Raw genomic sequence first — 27463 nt, forward strand, 5'->3', positions numbered from 1 at the left:
TTTGGAAAATAATTATTATTTAGTCTATAATTGTTTTTATATTTTATAAAACGCATTATAGGATTGGATTTAGTTTTTGAATGATGCCCCTAAAGTTAGAAGTTTTAAGATAATAACTCAATTCCTAGTGTCTATTCAGGCCAATTTACTTGCATATTGACATATAAAGGTAATTGTCCTTTTAATTTTGTTAATGGCCAAGTATACGTAGGATCTTACTCGATAGGCATGGGAGCAATTCCTTGGGTTATAATGTCCGAGGTAGCTTCATCTTATCATGCTTCAACTCATGAAATAAAAATTCAAACATAACAAATCATCAGCATGATGAATTAATGGTTATATTTTTATTTTCTAGATATTTCCCATAAACATGAAGGTCTCTGCTGGAAGCTTTGTGACCTTGGTTAACTGGTTGTGTTCTTGGATTGTTTCATATGCGTTTAACTTATGAATTGGAGTTCAGCAGGTAGGTTTGCATTTATTATTCTTGATCCCTGCTTCCCACACATTCATTCCTTTAAAAGATAAAGCAAATAATACGTATGGTATTTCTTGGAGATGAACTCATTTACTAACAGAACATATGTATTGGTGCAGCAGGAGATCAACAGCTTGGGAAGTAAAAGAAAATTCAAATTCAAGAAGTGAAACAGCTTTTCCCTACATCAGTTTTAAGCATTGGAACTAGAATTAGAATGTGAGAAAAGAAAGAAATTTCAAAGGGGGATGGGGGATAGATAGATATCATTGAAGCATTATAATTGGCTTGATATTTTAAAATTATGCAGAACGTGTTTTTACTCAGTACTAAAGAGGTGGGAAAATATTGACAAAGCACAACTCCTTACAAGATGACAAAGATAGTACATGATGTTTTGTTACCATTACTAGCAGCAACTCACTGCTTGCTTGTAACAATGAAATATATGATTGTAATTAATGAGTAAAAAAAAAATTACTCACGTGAATGAACAGTATATCATCTGAACTAAAATTGGAATGACACAAGGCCCTAATATATTTTACATCAAGAAACTAAATTGTAGATTAAACAAGCTTGTAGTGACAGTTGTTTCCAGATAGAAGAATTTGATAGCCTCAGCTCCTTCATGTTCTGAATAGTGACTTCCCAACCTTGGATCAATAAGTTCCTCATTCGCATAATCTTCTAACAGTGGTCGTGCATGTCTAAGTTCCTCAATCGCAAAATCACCAACCTCGCAAAATTCAACACAATTACTTAATAAAGACATTATCATGATAGAAACACAATAGCAAACTTACAATATTACACTTGTTGTATGCATTGAAGTTCCTTTGTACAAATCAAAAAATAGCAGTTGGCTTTACACTTTACATTTGGTTACCATATCTGTCAAAGTCACAAAAAACTCATATCCCTTTACACTTTACATTTGGTTACCAAATCTGATAAAAGTAACAAAAAAAGTCTTATCCCTTTACACTTCATCACAGAGATTGTATATACACAAAAAAATTCTCCATGTACATTTGAAACCCATAGTACTTATAGTATTTACTTCTCCAACCAGCAGTGTCCCAAAATATTTCCTGAAAAATAAGTAAAAACAGTATTAAGTATTTAAATACAAATATATATTAAAAGGTTATAGTTAAAATTATAATAATTCAAATGGTTCATCAAAAATAAGTTCAAAACAAAATAAAACCATGAAATATGTGCAATCGCAACTATTCTTTTGGCTTCTCTCCTGCAACTTCCATCTACAAATGAAACTTCACAAATTTTTTATCAAGTTTAAATAGGAAATCACAAACATAAATAGAAAATTTAAAAATGAGTATCTTTAGCATCTGACAACCTGTTTTATTATGACCCTTCCCTCGACATTAACTGCAAGTTTTTTGTGTTTTGTTGACAACTCCATGCTTGATTTTATTCGTGAAGCAACCTTTGGACGCCCTTTAGTTTTGACTGGTTGAGTAGGATCATGCACATCATTAATAAGTGAAGTTTGTGGAATCATTTGGGTAATTTGTTCATCTTCACCTCTCTTTCTTTTTCTTTCCAACTGTTGTTGCAAAAATTCAGCAACCATAACATCAAATCTTTTAATCTCAAAAATAGAATCTCGTGCTTCAGAAATAGCCATAGTGCACTTCAAATGAATCGACCACAAAGCCAATGCACTAATTTCATCAGGATTTGTTTCATCATGAATGGATACAAGATTTTCAGCCTTATAGCTTGTATTCATAGTCCATCTAAACAAGATATTTTTTCAGGAAGGGTCATTATTTGTTTCTTCTTCATAATGTATAGAATATGTTTACACAAAATCCCCATAGTCTCAAACTTTGCACATGAACATTGAGTTGTGAAGCTTTCTGTCAAATGATACTCGACAATTGCCCACATTTCTTTATCAACTTCACGAGACCCCACTCGATACATGATAAGGTTTTCCTTCGTTGCAATCTTTTCATGAAAATAATCAAGTATGGCAGCCTTCCACTCCTTTTTGAAAATTTCAAATAATTTTCTTGTGTACCATTCACCAGCTATTTCTTCAATAGGATGATTAGTCTCCAAAACTGCTTTTGTATTTCTAGTTTTGAAATCCTCATCTTCCTCCGCATCCCTCCTAGATTTGATTTCTTTGTCATACTGGATAACAAAATCATTTAACATTGTATTAGAGTTGACATATCCATCAAAAAATGCATTGATGCTCTCACTTCGGCCACTTGTGGTCATTCCAGCAAAAAAGGTATCTTTCAAGTATGCCTTTGCCCAATGATGCCGAGAAGCGTGCATGTTAGCCAGCCAACTATCTGTCTTAATAACATATTTAGTCCTCAATACTTCCCATTTGCCTTCAAACTCATCAATGTTGCGACTTTTATACCATGCACGGAAGTCAACATCAAAATCATCTTTAAATTGTGCGCGTAGTGCTTGACTATGCTCCATAACATGTTTCTTTATATGCCAAGCGCAAAAACGATGTCGTGCTTCAGGAAATATCTTGGCAATTGCTTTTCCCATGGCTTTATCTTGATCAGTGATAATAGCAACAGGAGACTTGTCAAACATACATGTCCGAAATTGTTCAAACAACCATGTAAAAATTGCTTCCGTTTCATCTTCTAGCAAAGCGGCAGCAAATAAAATTGTTTGCCCATGGTGATTAACTCCCACAAAAGGAGCAAAAGGAAACTTGAACTTGTTTGTTCTGTAAGTCACATCAAAGACAAGGACTTCACCAAAATGAGCATATGCAGCTCTTGACCTACCATCTGCCCAGAATATGCTTCTTAATGTTCCATCTTCTGCGAAATGCATAGCAAAATAAAAAGCTCCATCAACCATGGACTTCCTTTGAAAGTGTTTGATGATGCCCTGACATTCTCGCCCTACATTATTCTTTCGCTGGCTAGATATAATACTGTTGATTTGAACGGGAGTAAGATTAACCTCTTTATTCATAGCACTCACAACCTTTGAGATTTTCGAAGATGTTAAACCCTCTTGAAAAAGTTTAGACACAATTGATTTTGTCAAATCTGAGCGTCTTAATGGATTTTGAGAAAGAAACTTCTTCACCTTTGTTGGAGTGTTAATCATTGGATGATTGTGTATATCATTGAACTTATCCACTTTCCATAGGCCATCCAGTAACTTTACTTGTAACATCGCCAAACAATTAGTTCTTGTATCCCTTTGCCTTTTAACATTGTCAACATCAATTCTTTTAACATCTAGTCTCTTGACACCTTGCTTTGAGCACACATATCTCCACCTATAAGGTTGTTTTGTAATTGTACTCTTGTTATGGTATTGCTTACGTATTCCGAACCCCTTACCTTTTGCGTAAGCATTATAAAAAATATAAGCTTCTTCTGATGTCTCAAAAACTCTAGTTAAAATAGGGGTCTCGCTTAATTCAGTATCAACATCTCCCACAATTTCATGTCCACCATCTTCTTCACATTCACCATCTTTGTTTGTCATGATTTCACTAAGATCATCTTCTTCACATTCACCATCTTTTTTTGCCATGATTTCACTAAGATCATCTTCTTTAAATTCATCAGTGTCTTTTTCCAAATCAACAATATCATCTACACATACTAAACTTCCACTCATATCAATGTCTTCAATAGTTATAATTTGAGAGTGATCCATCATGAAGAAAAAATTTAAATCTGCAAAATATAGGTGCTCTAAGAAAAAAATTAAATCTTCAAAATTTTTAGGTATACTCCAATAGAGAGAGATTGTGAGTCATAATCCTGATGCTTATCACTTTTAATCAAAAACTTAATCAACGTGTTTTGCTTATATTAATATTTTTGTTGTAGTATAATACAAGACAAAGTTAGGATACACGATACTACACTCAGAGACAAAACACATTAAAAACTAGAAAGTAATACTATCAAGAATAAAAATTTATGGGTTTGACATCACTCTTTCACAGTCATAAAACAAAGTATTATTGAATACATTAAAGTTAGATACCTAGAGCTTGAATTTAAATTTATGAGATTTTATATAGCCATAGTTGCATAAGAATTACTAGTACTCCAATAAGCGCCAGAATGAGACTGATTCCCTTCAGTTTATGTAGGTCCTGCATAAGGCAAGCTTAATTATTCTTTGAAATAATTCATGTGAAAAATAATTTATTATACCAGATTTTGTTATTAAAAGAACCTGCATGAAGAATGATAGAGCTGCGAGGAAGCATCCTAAACATGTATCCTAAACATGTTCCCAGTGCAGACACCTACACAAGAGTCAAAATTTCGGGTTCAAAATTTACAGAACACCACAAAAAGTAGAAAAAAAAGCTCAACCTATTTAATTTACTAACAAAAGTGTCGTCTTCCAAATTTATCCAACAAAATTAAATTGAAAAATTGTCATTGGGATCTATAAACACAAATGACAGATTTGTGTGAAGAGAGTCAAGAATGAAAAGTACACTTATCAAAAGTAGTAATTAGTAGAAGGATTGAAAAGAGAGTACATAAGGATGAAAAAAAAGGAATTATACTTGTGCAATAGATAGGGGACCCCTAAATCCGGTATGTTTTCCTTTTCCTTAGCCCACACGCTCATTGCATTATTACTACACCAAGAAAAAGAAAAATTAGTTCACTTTAAAATCCAACCACGAGTCAGTAATTTGGTGTACATAAGAATTTCAAAAAAAATTCTGCAATGGCTCCTCAACTAGCATCATTGGAGTTAAAAATTAAAAAAAAGTTGAGAAAGCCAGAAAAAAAATAAAGGAAGATGAGAAAGAACATGATAAAGGGAAGACCTTGATCCATGACAACTTTGAGATGGTTGAGGACATCCTGTCAATTAAAATCACCAAAAGCAAAAACCCCAAAACCCCAGAATTGAATTACTGTTGTTGGAGTGTAGCAAACCAAAATTTTCATAGCAGTAGAGGAAAGATAACCATGGAAGTGGTGCTGCACGGAGGTGGTGGAAAACGATGATGGTGTTGCACGGTGGTGGTGGAGCGAAATGGTGGTACCAGTGGCGTCTTCTAGTACAGAGAAAGAAAAAGAGTGAAAGGAAACGCAATACAAAAAAAGAAAAAGAATTAAAAGGAAAGTGAGAAACGACGTCGTTAAAAGTTGCTGCAGATGTTTTTTCTTTCAGTCACATAAGAAGTATATAACCCTTTTAACATTCCCTAAACTTGTGTATGTATCAAAAATATCAAATATATGTAATTTACAAAAAAGAAAACACATATATGATCCGAAAACCTTGTCCGGAACATATGTAATTATAGATAATATAAAATTCTAATTATATATTTAAATAGGCAGTGTTTTAAAATCTCATCCCGTCCTCCGGGTTGACCCGGATCAACCTTGACCCTCCCCTCTGAGGGTTGGGGTCACAAATTAGACCCTATATGTATATCGACTCCTCTGACTCCCAAAATTCGGTCAGGTTTTAGTGACTCTCGGGTTAGAGGGGTCAAAGGGGGTCACTACGTGTTTTTTTTTTTAATTCCATGAAACAACATCGTTTTATTAAAAAGATAAAATAAAAATACATGCAAACCTAAATCTAATCGTTCTCTTCTCTCCCAGCGACGTAGACATCTTCAAACTTCACCTCGTTGCCGTGAATCTTCTAGAAAAGGTAAGAATTTTATCCATTCAAATGAAATCCTTACGGTCGATGGAAAACAAAAACTCATTCTTACTTCCTTTAGATTTTCCTTTGTCAGGGACCTTCTCAAAAGAGGCAGAACCTGGTCAGCGTAGTGATTCCATTAGAATATGAGTTGTGTACTTTGGTATCTTGATACTTTAATTAGGTTGTGTAATATTAACTTTTGGTTGTAATTAGTGAATTATGTTAAGTATATTTTAAATCTTTGATGATTGGTGATTTGTTTTTTAATATTTTCATATAAGATATATATATTTATATTTTTTTAATATATAAAACCGGGTCAAACCCCGTGACCCTTCGGTTGAACACGTGACTCTGTGACCCTTGACCTCGACCGGGTCGATGGCCGGGCTGAGTTTTTAAACACTGTAAATAGGTAATAGCGTGATTTGCCAAATAAATTTTATTATAAAATCATAAATACTATCCACATGTTTGGTACACAGGATAGTAAAAGACCTAATAGTATAAGGTCTGATTGTATAAGGCTTGATTAAATTTTAATATAATTCAGCATTTGGCATAATATTTTATAGTATAATATATTGTATAAGATAATACTATTCATTGTTTGGTAATTCACTGTATAACACTAAATAGGATAAAAATAAATATTTTTAACATAAATATCCTTTAATAATAAATTTATATAATTCTTCCAATTATGTGATATCAATTTTTATAAAAATTTATCCATCAATATGTTCAAAAAATATATCAACTTTTGTTAAAATAAAAATCTTCAATATTTTAAAAATTTCATACATCACATTTCTTTCCCAGCATTACTCATAGACCATCTTGGTCTTCCTCCCCCTTTCTTCAAGAATTAAGGATCCATACTCAGATTCTCATAGTATTCAAAAATTCAATTAATTCGTTCGAGCACGATCAACAACAAACAGAGTCTGACTAATAAAACAAATGGTGCCAAATTTCTTACTCTGGATTGGCTTTAAAGGGGTAAAATTCAAATTCTGGACTCATTGCTTAAACTTGAATACCAAATTAACAGAAAAGCAGGCTATTTCTGCATAGGTTTTCTTCATTCCATTATATCCTGCAAAATTTCTAACCAGAAAATGTAAACAAGAAAATGAATAATTGCATTTCTCACGTCATATACAAATCCATAGAATGAAATACAGAAAAAACCAATTTCTCGGTTTCGCCGTCGAATGCGGCATCGAACATTGCGAGGTTAGCAGCCATGAATGCAACCCTAAAGCAGAGGGAGTGTTCGAAGAGCAACTGAGTTGACTCGGCGTATTCCCTGATGAACAGCTCCGCCACGGGTGGTGGATTTTCAACCTGGTTTATGTGCGATTTCAGCGCCGAAACCCTGCAAATCCGTGTAAAGAACCTTGGGATACACCACCCCAAAAGCTAGCTCAAAGGGTGAGAGTGCCCAAGGCCTTATAATCTCCACATTAGTTGGACATACAACCAATGTGGGACTATTATATATCTCAACACGCCCCCTCACACGAGAGCGGACTATATATCTCGCCTCCTCACACGAGAGCCCTTTGGGCTTGAAGCGTAGACAATGCAACAGGCCCAGCCAACCTGTGCTAAGAAACTCCACAAGAGAAAGTGAGGGGCAGCACGAGACTCTGATACCATGTAAAGAACCTTGGGATACACCACCCCAAAAGCTAGCTCAAAGGGTGGGAGTGCCCAAGGCCTTATAAACTCTCCACATTAGTTGCACATACAACCAACGTGAGACTATATATCTCAACAATCCGTGAATCGTCGATCCAAATTTTCGGTGGGGTTCGAAGCCTGCCCAAAACGGGCAAGGATCTCTGTCCCAGACTCTAATTTCCCTTTGAAAATCTTCGATGTAGCCTCCACTAACGACTGCTTGGAACAGCTCGAAGCAGTGGAAGAAGAAGATGAACTTCGCGAATATTTGGTAAGTCTTCCATTCTTTTGTGAGCAGAACGTGAATGCAGCTTACCATCGGAGAGAGAGGCGGACGCGATAAACCAGCAGAGAGAGAGAGTGTTGGTGAAGAAAGGGAGAAGAAGAAAAAATGTTTACAGTGGGAAAAAAAGGAGGGATATTCTTACTACTAAAATTTTCTACTACCAACTTACTACCTATCTAATCACCGTTGGATTAACATTTTCTCTCTCTTCAAAAACTTTTTAACATTCTCTCTCTTTGATCCAATGATGATTAGATGGGTAGTAAGTTGGTAGTGAAAAATTTGAGTAGTAAGAATATCCCTCCTCGAAAAAAAATGGGAAGGAGAAGAAAACAAGTAGAAAGGTTAAAACAGGGAAGAAAAAGGTGGGGAGAGGTTAAGCTAATACTTAGTACATTAACCATTTATATTTATCGGGTCTAATCCCATCTTTATAGACTTGATAACCGGATAAGCTTATAATCAAAATGATGTATTAAACCTACAAGGTAGCTCAGTTGGCTCCAAAGGTTTGCTTGAGTCAGGGGTTCAAACCCTGCCTCAAGCAAATTCTTAGAAAATCTTTGGGGTCAGAGGACATGCCTCGAATGGGGGATTAGTCTCATCCTTCCTCCGGTAGCGAAGCTCAATGCATCCGCTGTTCCAATGACCGGAGGAGATTAGATTGAGAAGATTTCAATGGATTATTTTCGAATAAATTTTTTTTGTGGTTTTAAATTAGGATTTTAAAGGATTGAAAAAGTCATTTAAATAAGATTTTAAAAGATTATTTTAGAGTCCTTCCAAAACCTTTGATATTCAATCAACATTTAAAACAAAAGAAAAATAATTTTGTGGTTTTAATAAATTTTCTATTGATATGGATTTCGTGAGATTTTTAGTGATAAATATAAATATGATGTCTCTCTCACAATTTTAACCTATCTCATAGGATTTGTTGAGATTTCTTTATTGCGGTGTCGCACACTCTGCTCTAGCATTTTCTTAAAGCCAAGGCATGCTTTTTTTTTACTCTCATATATTTTATCAAATTTTGGTATTCTTCCTTCATGATTAATTATGTGTTTCATTGTTTTTTTTTATCAAAGTTATATAGAGTTGACGATAAACATGTACTTTTTATTTTTTTGGTAAACAGAAGGCCTAAGCCAAAAGAACAACAAAGACAACCAAAACCGAAACTAAATCCTACACCTCACTTCCCTTGACCTACTGACACAAGTCACCACGGAGAAGATGAAGAATGCCAGGAGGAGGATCCCTCCAAAACTGATAAGTAATGGAATCATCCGAATCCAGAATAAAATTCGCCAACCAATCAGCACAGACGACGTTTCTCTCTATAAGTATGCATCAAAGTAACTGACCAACTCCTATTGATCCATGTCCGTATACGAGCAATCAGATGACACTCACGGACTGCTACACCAGACTTGGTGAGCACAGTGATCACACTAATGAATCACTCTCAATGATTATATTACGAAATCCTTCGTTCCAAGCTAGCTCCAAACCATGAAGAACACCCCAGAGCTCAGCCTTAAAAGAAGAGCAAACCCCCAATTTGTAAGCAAAACCCCCCAGCCATCTCCCTTGAGAATTACGAATCAAACCCCCACAAGCAGTTAGGCCAGGATTACCTCTAGCTGCACCATCTATGTTAATTTTTACTGACCCATCTGTTGGATATTGCCAAGTAATGTCCATCTTCATTGAAAACTTTACTGGAAGCCTCTCCTGAGCACTAGCTAAAGCATTGTTAATGTCCCTCACAGAGCTGCAAATAATCCCTTTCCTCACATTTAAGCAAGGAAAAGCCGAGCCATGCACCAATTCATTACGCCACTTCCAATTTTTCCAACAAATAACAAAAAACAAATTCCTCCAACCATTCGTAATCTCATGCTTATCCATGTCCATATTAACCGATAACCAATGATCAACATCACCAAAGAAGAAGTTTGCAAACTTGTCCGAAGGCACAAAATGAGACCAAACGGACTTAGCCTCATGACAGTCCCGAATCGCATGTAACAAGGTTTCACTCTCCTCCCTACAAATAGGACACGATTCAGTGCCAGTCCCCCAAAGAGCAGTCCTACTTCGAGTGAAGAGCTTTTTGTGGCAAACCTTCCACGTAAACAACTTGATTCTTTGAGGACCATTCCAATCCCACACCCACTGCCATCTACCATCAGCCAAACCCGAGATTAACTCTTGGCCAACAAGAGCCTTATAGATCGCCCTTACTGTTATGGTGTTCTCACCATCAAGATCCCAATACTTGCTGTCAGGACCATCATTTACACCTGAAGTTAATGTCCCGCGAAAAATATCAATGACATCTCTCGGGAACCAAAGGCTTAAAGAATCATAATTCCAATCTCCATTAGAGTTAACCATATCAGTGACGATAAACATGTATTTAATCTCTAAATAATGTATCCACTCACGTCTTCAATTTGAAATTGAACTAATAAACTTACAACATACATTCTTCGTCGACCTTCTTCTTTTATATATTGTTTGAATTATAATGAACATAAAATCCTAATATTCTGTGTTTGACAAAGATATATATTAAAAATCCTAATAATATACTTTTTAATTAGACATTTTCAAAAACTTATGTCTATTTTCTTCATAATCTATTCATAGACTGACTTATTTCCCCTTATCCAGGAACGAGGCAACCTCGTTAATCCAAACGAAGGTGTGATAACTTGAGTTTTGAAGGGTGATAACTTATTAAAGAATAAAAGAAACTGGACTAATGGGCCGGGTCCTTTACATATCTAGATAACAAAAATCGTTAGTTATAAATAAAAATGAGCCCAAACCGTCCCAACCCAATAAATGAAAAGAGCCTGTTAGAATAGATTGCTCAATTCCCAGCCTTGATATTACGATTTAGAATAGGCACTACACTCGCTAGTGTTCTCTCACCTTGTCTTCTAGGGTAACCACGGCGCTACTCGAACAAGGATTGCGGCCATTCCCAACGATCTTCTTCTCAGGTTCACGCCTCCTTCTTTTTTATCTTTTCCATCTCTCTCTATATCTTTTTTTTCCCTCACTTTTGAAACCCTAGGCCTTTGTGTGACTGTACGCGTTCGCCAGTGAGGGCAACGCACGATAAAACAACCTTTCAATTTGTGGATTTGGCAGATCCTGATTATCGTCAATCATTGCTTGTTCTACTTGGTTCTTACACCAGTAATGGTCTTTCCTGTTTTAGTGATGCTCAATTCTTGATTTTATCTGCTGATGAAACGGTTATTGGCTTTTGTATAGGCTGATTCAATTCTCGTATTTGTGAATCTAAATTTTTGTCGAACGTTAATATAACAGTATTGTCATTTATGGTTATTCCTGCTCAGTTAAGCAACAGAGACAATTTCGCGTGATTCCAATCGCCTGAACTGTGTTATGTGTACCATTATGTAGATAGTGTTACTTTAGTTGTCGTCTTGTATTTTTTGTTTCGGGCCATAATTTTATTTATTTTTCTTTGATTTTACTGATAATTTTTTTAATATATGTTTCAGCAGGGAAGCCTGATTCTTGTGAATTCTTAATATGACTTCATTCTTGAAGCCTGAGAATGCACTCAAAAGGGCGGAAGGTTAGTTCAAGAGATTATTATTTACTCTTTGTGATTTATGTTCATGATATATATAATGATGCAATTGAATCTTCCTGTGTAAAATTCATTATACAGAATTAATCACTGTGGGGCAGAAGCAGGATGCCTTGCAGACACTTCATGACCTTATTACTTCAAAAAGATACAGAGCATGGCAGAAGACACTCGAAAGGATCATGTTCAAGTATGTAGAACTGTGTGTAGACATGCGTAAAGGGCGGTTTGCAAAGGATGGGCTCATTCAGTATCGGATCATATGTCAGCAAGTGAATGTTAGTTCGCTGGAGGAGGTGATCAAGCATTTCATGCACCTCTCAACTGAGAAAGCTGAACAAGCCCGTAGCCAGGCACAGGCATTAGAAGAAGCCCTTGATGTTGATGATTTAGAGGCAGATAAAAGGCCAGAGGATTTGATGCTAAGCTATGTCAGTGGGGAGAAAGGAAAGGACAGATCTGATCGGGAACTTGTCACCCCATGGTTTAAATTTCTTTGGGAAACATACAGGACAGTGCTTGAAATTTTACGGAACAACTCAAAACTGGAAGCCTTATATGCTGTAATCTTTCTTCTTCTGACTCTTTACAACCTGTTGGTGTCATAGTTGCTTCATATGTATATGTGTAACTCAAAAAATACAGATCTTAAGCAATCAATATTTTTTATATCTATGTTTTATTATGAAGTGGTGCTTGAGTTGCACTAGCTATTTGTTGTTTATAATTTATTGTGGAACTGTTTTATTTCTCTCTTTCTCTCTGTCTGGTCTTGAGAGACAAGAAAATATATGCCATTGTGGCATTATCAAGTTTTCATATTCCTTGTTATGAAGACTTAATTTTGCAGTGTTTTGGAATTTTACAGTGTGAGTAAATCTAGACATTTAACTGTGGCAGGTATTCCTAATGAGTAGTAGTTAATTGTTTGGTTTTGGCGATATATTATTATTATTTTTTAAGTTGTTACTACTGTTCTCTGTCATTTTATATTGTTTTATGCTTTCTTGTAAAGAATGATTGTTTGAGGGTGTATACTTGTATTTTATGTTGAACATATAATAGTCTCTAATGCCATGTGCAGATGACAGCTCATCGAGCTTTCCAGTTTTGTAAACAATATAAGCGAACAACGGAGTTCCGAAGACTATGCGAAATCATAAGAAACCATTTAGCCAATCTTAATAAATATCGGGACCAACGAGACAGACCAGATCTTTCAGCTCCGGAAAGCTTGCAACTTTATCTCGATACAAGATTTGAGCAGCTGAAAATTGCCACTGAACTTGAACTCTGGCAGGTTGGCAATTTCTTGTTCTTCTTTGTGCATCCATTACATGTTTCTTTTGTTAATGCATAAGGCATAGATGGAGAATACAAATTGACAATTTGTGTCTGCATGCAGGAAGCCTTTCGATCTGTGGAAGATATACATGGACTAATGTGCTTGGTCAAGAAAACGCCCAAGTCATCCTTGATGGTTGTTTACTATGCTAAGCTGACAGAAATATTTTGGATATCATCAAGTTATTTATATCATGCATATGCATGGTTCAGGCTTTTTTTATTACAAAAAAGCTTCAATAAGAATCTGAGTCAGAAGGATTTGCAATTAATAGCGTCATCTGTTGTTCTGGCTGCACTTTCAGTGCCTCCTCATAATCGCACTCATGGTGCATCTCATTTAGAACTGGAGCATGAAAAGGAGAGAAATTTGAGGATGGCTAATCTCATTGGCTTTAATCTTGAAACTAAACCTGAAAGCCGAGAAGTGGTACAATACTTTCCCTCAATTGTACACCCAAGGTAGCTTATAGATGTTTGTTTTCTAAATCTTACTATTTGCTTTCTGTTTCCTTTTTTGGCTGCCCCCAGCTCTCAAGGTCATCACTTCTTGCTGAACTGGTAAGTTATCTTTTCATTTTTTTTAAAGTTGCTTCTATTAATCTGCATTGGTTGCTTCGATTATGACTTGCATTATTTGAAACACACATCACAGCTATTGATCTTTGCATTTCTCCTGCTTGTGAATATTTGTTGCATCATTGCATGGTAATTATTTTAAGCTCAATATACCTTCACTGTTATGACACCTGATATTATAGGGATTAGATGGAAAAGGAGATGGAGATGATATAAAATATTATTAATGGGAAAACAGTAACCTGATGCTCCTATTTATGTTAATATTCTAGATCATGTTCTAGTTTAGCATAACTACTAATAGTACAATTTCAGCCCAATGCACGCTACTGACATAGCAAGGCTCTTAAAACAATGAGAATCTTAATATTCTAACAATTTCTGAATTCTGAATAATGTATTTTTATTTTACCTTAATATTATGTGGATGTATGTTGTGCATAAATGATCTAATCAGTTAAAAACCTTCCATAGTAAACTGATGATGATGCTTGTTGATTAGGCTTTCTCTGTAACTGCTTTGGCAATCATGTTTTAGTCATTTTCACTTGATGTCAACACTCATTTATTTTTGTTCCATCATTATCGTTTTCTTAATCTCGTTGTCTTTAATTGTAAGACTTATGTATAGCGTCTAGCCCATTGATTATTAGGTTTGCAGGTTGGGTGTGGTATGTGTAACCATGACTACTGCAAAGTTAAATGCAAACTGTCAACTAATGTTGTTAGAATTAGTCTAAAGTTTGTATCTTTGCGTTCATTACAGGCATCCAAGGGTGTGATGTCTTGTGTAACTCAGGAAGTGAAGGACATTTACCATCTTTTGGAACATGAATTTCTTCCCTCGGATCTTGCATTAAAAGTGCTTCCCTTGTTAAATAAAATTGCAAAATTAGGGGGTAAGCTTTCCACTGCTTCATCTGTTCCAGAGGTGCAATTGTCTCAATATGTTCCAGCACTGGAAAAACTAGCTACCTTGAGGTTGCTGCAGCAGGTGCATTTTCATTTTTTGCTCATTTCTTTATGTAAATTGTTTTTCTTCTGCTTAGCTATGATTATGCTTGTTAACTTGTGGCCTCTTGGTCTTCTAGGTCTCTAATGTGTACCAGACAATGAAGATTGAGACCTTATCTGGGATGATTCCTTTCTTTGATTTTTCGGTGGTGGAAAAGATTTCTGTGGATGCTGTTAAGCAGAAGTTTGTGTCAATGAAAGTTGACCACATGGAAAATGTTGTAATTTTTTCCAAAATGGTATGTTTTCCTCCATTTTGGTGTGGTTGTCTTTCTCTAAACTTTACGATGCTGTAGGAATGTTTCTGGAATGTTTTGTTATCTAGGAATACACGGGTTTGTTGATCGATTGTGTTTCAGCTGAATCACTATACCCTGTAATATACAAATAGAGTTCTTTGGTTAACATTCTGAAATGTCTAGAATCAGCTGTTAACATAATATTTGCTGGGGCTGAGTTGGAAATGGGTGGTTTCTGAAAAATAAAGTTTTAGTTGTATGTCAGCACTGCGTCGGTCTCAATTTACCAATTGTTTTGACGACAATTGCTTGATTTCTATTACAGAGTCTCGAGTCTGATGGCTTAGGGGATCACTTGGCCAATTTTGCTGAACAATTGAATAAGGCAAGACAAATGATTTATCCTCCAGATAGGAAGCCATCAAAAATTGGAGCTTTGCTTCCCACGTTGACTGAGGTTGTGGCCAAAGAACACAAGAGGCTTCTTGCTCGAAAATCGATTATTGAGAAGAGGAAAGAAGAGCAAGAACGACATCTTCTTGAAATGGTATAATCTTAATCTTATGAATTAGTGTTAATTTGTGTATTGGGAGTTGATGATTTTTAAAATGATTAAACTTCCTTTAACATTTATATTTGAAGGAACGTGAGGAGGAGTCGAAGAGGTTAAGACTGCAAAAAATAACTGAAGAAGCAGAACAAAGAAGGCTTGCCACTGAGTATGAGCAGAGAAAAAATCAAAGGATCCTTAGGGAAATAGAGGAAAGAGAAAACGAAGAAGCTCAAGCTTTGCTTCAGGAAGCTGAAAAGCGTATTAAAAAGAAGGGGAAAAAGCCAATCATAGAGGGGGTAAGTTGAAGTCTGCCTTCAATTAAATTCCTGATTTGTTGGGTTTGCAAATGTTGACAATAATCCCAATCTGTAGGACAAAATGACCAAGCAGACCTTGATGGAGTTGACTTTGACTGAACAACTCCGCGAAAGACAGGAGATGGAAAAGAAACTACAAAAATTAGTTAAAACCATGGATTATTTGGAAAGAGCAAAAAGAGAAGAGGCTGCTCCCCTTATTGAAGCTGCCTATCAGCAGCGCCTAGTAGAAGAAAGGATTCTTCATGAGCGTGAGCAACAAGTATGTTGAACTCTCTCGTTTGCTGGAGTAGCATGGTTCTTTTATAATTTTGATGTTGGCTTTCACATTTTTTTTTTTTTCTCTTGGAGACAATTTAACTATTACATATTTCTCACTTCATGTTGTACCTAAATGTTCACCACCTACAACATTCCATTTTAACCAGATTTATTCTTAGACTGACTGGGTTAGACTGTGTTTGATGCAGCAAGATGTTGAACAGAGCAAAAAGCAGCATGAGGGGGATCTTAAGGAGAAGGCGAGGCTTATTCGAATGATGGGTAATAAAGTTAGTATCATCAACACTTTGGCTTCTCTACTGTGTGTCTTGGCCATCGTCATAGGCGAATTGTGTTTTCTGTCTTTTTGTTTATTGGAAACTTTTTTGGGGGATATTATGAGCTAGGACATGTGAGGAACTTTTTTGATTATCAAATATTGTTATTTGTTATAAAATTAGTGGAACTATCAAGTATTAAATTTACCTATTATTAGGATTGCCCTTTTTCCTTCCCAGCCTTGCACTTTGGCTGATATTTTTGTCATGATATTGACTGCTACTATGCAGGAGATATATCAAGAGAGAGTTGTCAGTCTGCGCCAAGCTGAATTTAGCAGATTGAGGAGAGAAAGGGAGGAGAGGATCTCTAGGATTTTACAGTCCAGGAAACAGGAGAGGGAAAAAATGAGGAAGTTAAAGTTTTATCTGAAGTTGGAAGATGAGAGACAACAAAAAGTGCGTGAGGAGGAAGAAGCTCGTAAGCGTGAAGGTAATTATTTATTTATATACTCTGTCTGTGCAGAAACATTTCAATGACTAAACTTGCTTTTTCAGATCTTTTTAGTATTTAAGGATTTCACCGAGCAGGTTGAATGTGTTTTAAATTCCACCAAAGTTGTCATGATTTTGTTTTTCAATTTCACCTTTTACATTTCATTCTTCGTCAGTAAATGCTTATTGCCATCTTTTACACACAATCTAGTAACCTGTCTTCTCTTTTGTATTTACTTATGGTGTTTTCGAACTTCAGAGGCTGAGAGACGAAAGAAGGATGAGGCTGAACGCCTAGCTAAGTTAGCTGAGATAGCTGAAAAGCAGAGGCAAAGAGAGCGGGAACTTGAAGAAAAAGAGAGACTTAGGAGGGAAGCACTGTTGTCTGGATCTAGACCTTCCGAACCACCTTTGAAGCCTTCTGAGCCTCCTGCCCGTTCATTGGAGCCTGGATCTGCTGCTCCTGCTGCAGCTGCAGCTGCTGCTGCTGCAGCCCCAGCCTCTGGGAAATATGTCCCTAAGTTCCGGCAAACAGGAGCTGAAACCACAGGGGCTCCTCCTCCTGAAACAGATAGGTGGAGTAACAGTAGCAGCAGGCCGGACGGTGACAGGTGGCGTAGTGACAATCGAAGAACCGCTTTTGGTTCTGGTGGGGGTTCAAGGTCATCTTCCACTTGGTCATCTTCCAGGACTCGTGATCGTTAATCATTTTGTGCCCCGATTTGTCGCTAATGCCATTGGGGCCCTTGTTGGGGGGTCACGCCTGATTGTGCTGGTACCCGTGTCTTTTGGTCGAGTTCTCTTTGTACTCTCCCTGTTTTTAGTTGTAGAATTCTTTTTGATACTGAGTTCTTAAATTTATTATCTTCCAATGCTTATGTAGTCCTCGGTTCTGTTGAGGAGCATGCCAACAAAATTTTCTATTTATGATCGAGTGGATTGGACATGGTAATCGAAATTTCATATTGGACGAGTACGGCATAAGTGCATATCTATTTTTCTGCTTGTTGGTAATGAGTTGGGAAATAGTGAAAAATGATTGCACTAGTTCTTGTTTTTATTTACTTGTATTGTTCTAATTTGGAAATTTCATATTTCCATTGGTTAAAAGTACAAATATCTAAGCCACTAGATTTGGTTTAATGGTGAAGGGGCTTGGATAGTTTGTATTATATTATGTGTTTAATGGGTTGATATATGTTAATGGAATGCATAATTTCATTCTAGCTTAATTTATATTAGTTTTGAATTTTGATGGATATAATTTTTATGTATTTGTAAGATATAAAATTATAATTATCTCCTATAAAATGAGAAATTCTATAAAGTAAGAAACACTAATCACGTATATAATTTACAATGTTCATATAAATTTCCACGTTCTATTCTTTGTTCTTGTCCGAACTCTTAAAATCTCATAATTATATGATTATATCTATTCAGCAAATTTACAATATCCATAATATGAGGGCTATCCAATTTTTTCAATCTAGGTAGACTGTAAATTTATTTTGCGATTATGAAAGTAAATTGACAGCTATTGATCGGTTGAATAATAATAATAATAATTCTTATGTATAGTATTATAATATTATTGTTGTTATTTTAGCTTATAGTATCATCTTCTATTAAAAAAAATAAGAATAAAGTATCTTTTGAATCTTTAACAAAAATCACGAGATCTATTTTAATCTCTTAAAAAAAATCGACTTGAGGTATTTAGTCTTTTTGAAATTTAAAATAAGTCCCTCAAAAGAATTAACTTGAATTTATTTTAAATTTCATATAAATTACGAGTCAATTTTATTTTAAGAAATCATTGGCATATCAATGTTGTGCTAAATTAATAAATTATAACGTCAGCAAGAATAAGATGGTTGTAAAAGGGGTTTATTATTTCTTATATATGTAAAAAAATATGTGAACATGTAAGAAGAAAAAAGAGAAAGAAAAATATGAAATAAATTTATTTGCTAGAAACATCGAACCCTTGCAAAATACAGATTTTGAAAATGAAACGAAAGCCAATAATAGAGAGGCTAAGTTGAAGTCTGCCTTCAATTAAATTCCTGATTCGTTGGGTTTGCAAATGTTAACAATAACCCCCGTCCGTAGTAGAAAATTACCAAGCAGACCTTGATGGAGTTGACTTTGACTGAACAACTCCGGGAAATACAGGAGATGGAAAAGAAACTGCAAAAAATAAGCTAAAACCATGGATTATTTGGAAAGAGCAAAAAGATAAGAGACTGCTCCCCTTATTTAAGCTGCATATCAACAGCGCCTAGTTGAAGAAAGGATTCTTCATGAGCGTGAGCAACAAGTATGTTTTGAATTCTCTTGTCTGCTGGTGTAGCATATGTGTTTTTGTATAATTTTGATGTTGGCTTTCACATTTCATTTTTCTCTTGGAAACAATTTAACTTTTACATATTTCTCACTTCATGTTGCACCTGAATGTTCACCACGTACAACATTCCATTTTAACCAGATTTTGTCTTAGATTGACTGGGTCGGACTATGGTTTGATGTAGCAAGAGGTTGAACTGAGCAAACAGCGGCATGAGGGGAGGATCTTAAGGAGGAGAGGCTTATTCGAATGATGGGTAATAAAGTTGGTATCATCAACTCTTTGGCTTCTTTTCTGTGTGTCTTGGCCATCATCATAGGCAAATTGTGTTTTCTGTCTTTTTTGTTTATTGTTATTTGTCATTAAATTAGTGGAACTATCAAGTATTAAATTTACTTATTATTAGGTTTGTTCTTTGTGGTAAATTGTAAAAAAATAAATTACTCGAGTGTTTTGGGAGCACGATTAATGGAGATAGTGGAGCAGTAAGAATTAAAAATACTTTGAAAATAATAACCTAGGAAGGGAAAGACTCTTTGTAAATATGAGACCCATTTACTGTATTTGTTCTCCTTTTGAATATATATAGATATAGTGTTTGGTCTGTTTTAAGCTAAGTACTTACTAGATTGTGTAATTTTATTTTTGCGATTATGAAATTAAATTTATCGATATCCAAATTTGTTAGTTTAACAATATAAATTCGTTTCATTAATATTGATTGTTATTATTATTTTTGTTGTTATTTTGGCTTATAGAGTCATATATTCTATTTTCGAAATCGTCCTAAGTAGGTAAAGAAATCATTGGCATGCCAACGGGGTGCTAAATTGGTGAATTGCAACGTCAGCAAGAATACGATGTTTCCGAAATACAGCTTTTGAAAATGAAACGTAGAAAAAGGTCGACCGAACATCAAGATGACTAGAACCAAACGAACTGTTGTCGCTTACTTTTCACTCTTTTTGTATTTGAGAAGATTCAGAATCTTTACCATAGCGTATCTCTTTTTCTACACTTTCTCGGCAACCAAACGGTTTGTCATATGCTTCATTCACTAAATTATCCAAGTATTTCAAACTCTTCCACGCGTCGTCTCGTAGCGTGCGAAGTTGTGGCCGGCAAATTATTCGTTTGGATGTCAACGTCCTGACGCAAGCAAATTTCTAGGTTTTTTTTTCGTTTTTTTCTTTTTCTTATAGCTATCGATCCTTCAACTGGATCGAGAACTAGAACCAATGGCGTCTGTGATTCACCGCGACGAAGAGACGCCACTGGTCACCGTCGATTCGCCACTTCAACAACCTAAGAGCCACGCGAAGGATGTTCATATCTTGTGCTTGGCGTTTCTCTTGATCTTTCTAGCTTATGGAGCTGCTCAAAATTTACAGAGCACTCTCAACACTGTTAGTCTCTCTCATTTTTTATTATTATTATTACTATTTTTCTGTTTGGTTTAAGAGGAAGGTTATTGAACTCCCAAGTTACGGTCTCAGTTGCAAAATTGATTGTGATTTTGGAAGATGGTGAATTGTGATGGTCTTTTGGGTTTGAGTTTCATTTCAGGAGCAGGACTTGGGTACCACTTCACTTGGGATCCTTTATTTGTCTTTCACATTTTTCTCTGTTATTGCTTCATTGGTGGTGCGGGTTCTCGGGTCCAAGAAGGCTTTAATTATTGGTACTAGTGGTTATTGGTTGTACGTCGCTGCAAACTTGAAGCCAAATTGGTAATTACTGGCTATTTTGCTTTGAATGTTCATGTACTTTGCTGCTGTCGAAAACATAAACATGCACTGTAATGGTCTGTGTGGAAGTTTTTTTGAGTTTTGAGAGAGTAGCATGACATTAGTTGAAGTTTATAGTGTACATTTTCTGATGCAACATATGCCCCTTAATCAATGATTGAATTCTTGTTGAATCGTAGATTCGACAGTGGCTACTTGAACTATATTGTGTTTTACTCATGTAAAGTGAATTAAACTCTCAACATCTCACTTACATGTTGTAATTAGATGTATTCTATGATGCATGAATTACTATTATTATTTTTTGTTTAAAGTATATCTTAGTCTCTACAGTTTCTACTTATTTGAGTTTTGGTTCTTAAAATTTATATTTTTTTTTTTTCTGGGTTTTATTCTCTGTAGTTTCTATTCATCAGAAGTAAATGATCCTTATTTTCCATGGAGAATTATTCCCTTTAGTTTAATTCATTAATGTATTAACTCCTGATATACCAAAATCTTAGTGGTAGAAATTATAGAGACCTACACCAAAAAATACAAAAGGGACCGAAACCCAAATGAGTGACAACTATTGGGACCAAAATCTACCTTGTACTTATTTTTTCAAAGGTTGAGCATCATTTATGGTTGTTGATGATGCGGGTTCGTAGTTATACTCTTATATCTGACCATTATTTCTGTTTTACTTTATGACTATATATGCTGAAATAATTCTGACATAGTATGTATTTCCTTTACCATTGAGCGATTCTTCCTGCAGGTATACACTGGTTCCGGCCTCTTTGTATCTTGGGTTTTGTGCTTCAATAATATGGGTTGGGCAGGTACATGTAACATTTCAAGGTTCTGTAGTTCCTTCAAATTGTCATAAGTCACTTTTATCTTTACTATTCTTAGTTTCACCTGTCAGGGAACATATCTCACTTCCACTGCACGCAGTCATGCTACAGATTACAACTTGCATGAAGGTGCCGTAATTGGTGACTTCAATGGGGAATTCTGGGCTGTGTATGCATTACACCAGGTGATCATATTATTTTCTTACTCAAGACGGCTTTTTTGTTTCTGTTTCTTTAAATAAAAAATTAGAATTTAAAATTGATTTAAAAAAACCTGTTTTGCAGTTTATTGGAAATCTTATCACATTTGCTCTACTAAGTGATGGGCAGGTATGTGGTAGTTTGTTTTAACTATCAGTTCATGATATTGTTCAAGCTTACCCCTTCCTTGATAGCTATTAAGAATAAAGAATTGCCGCTTATGACATATTCAGAAAATAGAAAACTAACTTTATGATTGACAGAACCCTTGGTCCAAATTTTATTGAATTCAATTCAATTAACTTGATATAGTATTCTTCTATTGAAAAAAACACTTAACTGGTGATAGACAACTATATGTCTAATATTCATCTTGTTTTAATTTTAAACTACTTGTAATGGTTTGCCAATAAGGCTCATGGTGTTCACACCGTAATTCAGCATTTCCCTTTCCCTATTTTCTTTTTAATTTTCTAATTTGTACAGTATGCAAAAGATTTAATGGAAATGTAAATTTGAGCTGGGTTTTTCCTTTTATCCTTCATCAAATATGCTTATCTCACATACGAACAAGTTTCAAGTTTTGATTTAAATTATTTTACACATTATTAGGATTTGATTTTGTTTCTCATCACTGCAGGAGGGAAGTACCAAGGGCACAACTTTATTGTTTGTTGTATTCCTTTGCGTTATGACCTTTGGTGCAATACTAATGTGCTTCTTGTCTAAACGTAGTAGTAATAGTAAGGGTGAATCTGAGCTTTCAGGTGCTGATGCTGGTGTACATTCGTCCCTGAAGTCTCTATCTAGATCACTTACCAGTGCATTGTCTGATGTAAAGATGTTGTTGATCATACCCCTTATTGCATATTCAGGTCTACAACAAGCATTTGTATGGTAATTTCTTATGAATTATAAGGCATTCATCCTCACGATCTTCCGATAATGGTTATCTTATATCTGGTGTCCTTTCATGTCCATTATTTCTTGTTTGTTAATGAATTACTCTTTCATAGGGCTGAATTTACCAAACATGTTGTAACGCCTACACTTGGTGTTTCTGGTGTGGGAAGTGCGATGGCAGCGTACGGGGCTTTTGATGGAATAGTAAGTATTGGAATGCAGAACTGTAGTTCTTTACCTTTGGTGGTTGCTCAAAGAACTAGATTGCATCATCCTAAGGAGCATCTCTCTTATGTTCTTCATTCATTTATTTAATTTATTTATTTGAAATGTCTGGAGCAACTATTGCCAATATCTATACAAGGAAACTGCCATATTCTGCTTTTTCCCTTCAAAAATATGGAGCCCTGCCTCATAAAAATACGTTCTTGTGGGAACTTCTTTTTTTTTTCTTAATTTCTTTAAATATGTAGTGTTCCCTGGCTGCTGGTCGTCTCACCTCCGGTCTCACTTCTATTACATCAATAGTTTCTGTTGGAGCTTTTGCTCAGGCAGTTGTATTCATCTTACTGTTGCTAGATTTCAGGTCAGCAATAATTTACCTTTCTTTGACTGAAGTTTATGGATATTATCTTCCCTCCTGTAATCCCATCTTGCCTTTATCTTTCTTTGCCACTCCTGATGCAGCGTAACTAGCGGATTGCTTGGTACTCTATACCTACTCTTTTTGGCTGCTTTATTGGGCATTGGTGATGGAGTTTTAATGACGCAGCTCAATGCTTTGATTGGAATGCTATTTAAGCATGACACGGTACACAAAAGTCATCTTTCTCTTTATTACCCTAAAGATGGATTAAAATGTTTCAAATCATGTAATATTGTCATGTTTACTTTGCTTCTCCATTACTTTATTGAGGTCGGACTGTTTTGTTTTGAGTTATTCTAGTTCGTGTCTCTAATCTGATTACCCGGGCAAGAAACTTCATTAACAAATTGGACATCCCCCATTATTGTTCTCATATTGCACATGCTTTTTGCTTGATTCTTTTTCTCCATCCCTGGTATCTATTCATTGAGCTTGTACTTATTATTAGTTAAAGTTGCCTCTAATGCCAAGTCTATGTTGCTTTCCGGTGCAGGAAGGGGCTTTTGCACAGCTAAAGATATGGCAAAGCGCTACAATTGCTATCATGTTCTTTTTGGCCCCGCACATCTCGTTCGAGGCAGTGCTTGTGATTATGCTTGCTTCATTATGCTTCTCATTCGGCAGTTTTCTATGGCTATCTCTCAAGGTCGCCAAGGCATCATCACCCTCCACCAGTGAGTGAATTTAATGTTGCCGCAACTGCAAGCATAATAGATTTTTATATATGCTGTGCCTTCTTGCCTGTAATTCATTCAATTCGAACTAAGTCTTATTTTATGTTGACATTTCCTTCAGTTGAATGAGCTGTAAATTGTGACCGTTATAATTTATAAGCTCACTTGGTTATACTTTGTTATTTACTAAAGAATATTCCTAGACAATCGTTAAATGGAAAAAAACTCTGGCTGAATCAGTAATGGAATTTTCAGTGCCTATTATAAGTAATTGAAAACTCAAGATAACATTAAAAGTGTTTTATTTTTTTATTACTTTAATGTATATAGAGTTTTTGATTGACAGTTCTCAGCTCGTAAGTAATAGTATCCATGCGCTCAAAATTCACACACACTAATAATAATTTTGTAGGTTATTGAATCTGTCTCAAATCAATATATGTGACCTGCAGTGGAGGTTGTATTGCTGGTTAGTGTTCAGCTCGGGTATGACAATGAAATGCGGAAAGTAGTGTTCCGTTTTGACCTTTGTGCATTGTAGTGCCGAAACAACTATCCCACCAATTACCATATTTCGACGTGTACATTATAATATTTAAAGTTGTGGAGTCTTTTTCAAGTCTCCGGTCTTAATTAAAGGGAACCTATAAAACACGCTCTAAAAATGACTAATTCTAAGCCTCACAACTTGGTCAGCACAGCCATCATATGACACTCAAGTCATGCTCCACTTCAACCCTCATTGGTCCATCGTATACCAAACCAAAATCACCAACATCCTCAAAAAGTAGTTATGATTAGGTAATTCTGCACCTATTTCTCTGTCCTGTTTATATAAAAAAGAAATTTGCCCACCCAAAACACCAACGATTTTCATTCATCTACCTCCTACCATCCCAGAGCTTCCCACAATGTCTCTCTGGCTCTCTAACTTCGTCCGTTTGCACCTCACAACCTCATGGCCTATACTAACTTATGCTGTCACTTGGGTAACGCTACTAACCTTGACGGTGGCAGTGGCATCTTTGTCAACACAGTTGGCTTTTGTCTCCGCCATATCACCTTCCTCTTCTTTCTCTCAGAAGTGCAACACTGATGGTTACATTAGAATGCCCTTGGATGTTCCAGGTGACATTCTCTGTTTTCCTGCTCATCTGTTCATGAAGTCCAAGATTGATCTATTCGTTCCACCTATCTTTGCGGCGGTAATTGTAGCCGCTTCTGCTTGCTTGGTGCGAGCTGTGGGGTTGTGGGAGCATGATCTAACTCGTTGAGATGCACATTAACTTTGGTATTCCTTTTAGAATCAGATTTTCAAGCGATACTTAAAAATAAAAGCTGCGCTAAACATGCAAGGTGATCCAGTTTTATGTTAAGCGGCTTGTAACTTTGGGATTAAACTTTACTTGCAAATTAAAGCAAAGAATTTGTGCTAAACTCATTGATTCTACTAACATGGGGTCATTGGCCTTTGTAAATTTACACAACGATATTGATATTATAAATTTCAGAATTACTTAAAAAAAGTGTCAGCTACCATGCTGAAATTACTGTCTTTTATTTGTTCGTTCTTTCCTCTTTGGGCTATGCTGGTCTTTTGGGTTCGTTTCTTGAGTGTTTGATTGATTACGGGAAAATTCAAAGTCCATAAGATAGCATCGGAATCTTAAATATTATTGAATAAAACAAGTTACATTCGCTGGTAGCAACGTCACATGTCGATTGTTTATAAATAAACTTTACTCTTTCAATTTTCACTACTTATCATGTCAGGTAATGGCAATAATACGTGTCAGTTACTAATAAGGTTTTTTCTTAAAATTCTCACTACTTTAATAGAACTTTATCATCAAAATTATTAATTTAATCACCTAACTTACGTTTAAATTAAATTATTTACTATTCAAGATTAAGAAAATGAAAAAATATATCATATAATCTGACCTTTTTTTTTATATTAACAGCTTTTATATACTTAACAAATAAATAGTTCTCAGCAAATTTAATAAAATAATGGTTGGATTGTACCGTGTTTCTTATTTCAAAATATAATATTTCTTAAACTTAAGAAAAGCATATAGATCTTAAAGTCATATGCTTGGATTATCTTTAAAAAAAGTGCATTTTTTGTTTAATTTTTCTTTAAGCCACTTTTTCAAATTTGTAGAAGAAAACTAAAATAACTTTTTTGAATTTTTTAAATTTCTTGAATTAATAAACATATATTTGATTAAAAAAATTCTACAAAAAGAACAAACAAACAGCTCATAAATCCACATCTAAATTGCATTATATATTTAGTATTATATAAAATATAATCAGTATTTATATATTTGTTATGATTAAATCGAAAATCCAACTGAAATTTAAGTCATTATTGATTTGATTTTACGCCAAATAAAAATCAACATTATGCTTTGTTATTTTGTTGTTTGTGTTATATATATTAGTAATTACAAAAATATTAATTTTGTAATGATTACAGAACAATGCCATTTTAGAGGAAAGTATAGGGTCTCTTTGATTTTTGTTTTTAGACACAGTTTTTTAGTTTTCAGAACAAAAAAAACTAAAAAACTCGTTTGGTAAGGCCTGTTTTGTAAAAAATATTTTGAAAACTATAACTGTATTTTTTGTTTTTAGAATAAAATTTAGAAAATATATCTGAGTTGTTTTTGTTTTCTGTTTTGGTTTTTAACTTTCAAAAATTAAAAAATATAGAAAACAACTATTTCCATAACTATTTTACAAAACAGTTTTAAAAACACAAAAATCAGAATAGAGACCCATATATTCTCTCTTCAATTTTACCTATCACACAAGGCTTATTGACCCAATGATGATACTATTTACAGATAAAAATTCATTGACATTTCTTCTCAATTATTATGTACAACCACATAATTTTGAAATTGGACAAACCTTTTATAATGATACAAAATATTTAAAATTATTATCATATTATTTTATCAGAAAAACATTTTTACTGCGGTTACTGCAGATAAGTTATCTGCATTTATTCTTAAAACGATGTTGTTTTGAGATTGAAATATTAAAAAAATTAATTATAAAGACTATAAAACCCTGAAATAAATTAAAATTACAAAAACATCATGATTTCCGTCCTAAAACGATGTCGTATTGCGCTTACTACAGATAACTTATCTGCAGCAACTGATGCAGAAAAAAGGAACCCTTATTTTATTTGTATACTTTTATTCATTATTATTTTGAGTTTGGTGTTTGT

At 34.9% G+C, this 27463-nt stretch overlaps 4 protein-coding genes across 6 annotated transcripts; 3 read left to right on the forward strand and 1 right to left on the reverse strand.

The window, feature by feature from the left end:
- Window positions 1-2239: 2239 nt before the first annotated feature.
- On the reverse strand, window positions 2240-4174 carry LOC133287788 (protein FAR1-RELATED SEQUENCE 5-like). Its single transcript, XM_061485467.1, has one exon. The coding sequence runs from the start codon at window positions 4172-4174 to the stop codon at window positions 2240-2242; it is 1935 nt and encodes a 644-aa protein (XP_061341451.1).
- Window positions 4175-11038: 6864 nt separating this feature from the next.
- LOC133287812 (eukaryotic translation initiation factor 3 subunit A-like) lies at window positions 11039-17853 on the forward strand. The gene is made up of 14 exons (XM_061485495.1): window positions 11039-11152; window positions 11684-11760; window positions 11857-12338; window positions 12860-13075; window positions 13181-13549; window positions 13651-13680; window positions 14465-14692; window positions 14790-14951; window positions 15277-15498; window positions 15594-15800; window positions 15877-16083; window positions 16292-16372; window positions 16652-16853; window positions 17115-17853. The coding sequence occupies exons 2-14, from the start codon at window positions 11715-11717 to the stop codon at window positions 17558-17560; spliced, it is 2898 nt and encodes a 965-aa protein (XP_061341479.1). The 5' UTR covers window positions 11039-11152; window positions 11684-11714; the 3' UTR covers window positions 17561-17853.
- Window positions 17854-20227: 2374 nt separating this feature from the next.
- LOC133287805 (UNC93-like protein 3) lies at window positions 20228-24806 on the forward strand. Of its 3 annotated transcripts, XM_061485485.1 has the most exons (11): window positions 20228-20611; window positions 20772-20935; window positions 21714-21777; window positions 21864-21977; window positions 22078-22122; window positions 22634-22890; window positions 23010-23100; window positions 23370-23482; window positions 23584-23707; window positions 24036-24216; window positions 24629-24806. In XM_061485485.1, the coding sequence occupies exons 1-11, from the start codon at window positions 20444-20446 to the stop codon at window positions 24634-24636; spliced, it is 1329 nt and encodes a 442-aa protein (XP_061341469.1). In that variant the 5' UTR covers window positions 20228-20443; the 3' UTR covers window positions 24637-24806. The 3 variants fall into 3 exon arrangements, with proteins under 3 accessions (XP_061341469.1, XP_061341468.1, XP_061341470.1); XM_061485484.1 differs by lacking the exon at window positions 24629-24806 and having other exon boundaries at window positions 24036-24456; XM_061485486.1 differs by lacking the exon at window positions 24629-24806 and having other exon boundaries at window positions 20778-20935; window positions 24036-24456.
- A 307-nt stretch (window positions 24807-25113) lies between these two features.
- On the forward strand, window positions 25114-25620 carry LOC133287770 (uncharacterized). The gene has a single exon (XM_061485436.1). It carries the CDS (start codon window positions 25128-25130, stop codon window positions 25488-25490), a length of 363 nt encoding a protein of 120 aa, XP_061341420.1. The 5' UTR covers window positions 25114-25127; the 3' UTR covers window positions 25491-25620.
- The last annotated feature ends 1843 nt before the right edge of the window (window positions 25621-27463 follow it).

Source organism: Gastrolobium bilobum, unplaced genomic scaffold (genome assembly GCF_033153095.1).
Source record: "Gastrolobium bilobum isolate Gb01-03AN ecotype WA unplaced genomic scaffold, APGP_CSIRO_Gbil_v1 utg7986, whole genome shotgun sequence".
NCBI lineage: Eukaryota > Viridiplantae > Streptophyta > Magnoliopsida > Fabales > Fabaceae > Gastrolobium > Gastrolobium bilobum.

Coding starts and splice junctions, on each gene's coding strand:
- LOC133287788 (XM_061485467.1), bottom strand. CDS start 4,174: ATGGATCACTCTCAAATTATAACTATTGAAGACATTGATATGAGTGGA.
- LOC133287805 (XM_061485485.1), top strand. CDS start 20,444: ATGGCGTCTGTGATTCACCGCGACGAAGAGACGCCACTGGTCACCGTC. Junction 21,778..21,863: donor CAATAATATGGGTTGGGCAG/GTACATGTAACA, acceptor TTCACCTGTCAG/GGAACATATCTCACTTCCAC. Junction 23,708..24,035: donor TGCTATTTAAGCATGACACG/GTACACAAAAGT, acceptor TTTCCGGTGCAG/GAAGGGGCTTTTGCACAGCT.
- LOC133287770 (XM_061485436.1), top strand. CDS start 25,128: ATGTCTCTCTGGCTCTCTAACTTCGTCCGTTTGCACCTCACAACCTCA.
- LOC133287812 (XM_061485495.1), top strand. CDS start 11,715: ATGACTTCATTCTTGAAGCCTGAGAATGCACTCAAAAGGGCGGAAG. Junction 13,681..14,464: donor CATCACTTCTTGCTGAACTG/GTAAGTTATCTT, acceptor CGTTCATTACAG/GCATCCAAGGGTGTGATGTC. Junction 15,801..15,876: donor AAAAGCCAATCATAGAGGGG/GTAAGTTGAAGT, acceptor CCCAATCTGTAG/GACAAAATGACCAAGCAGAC.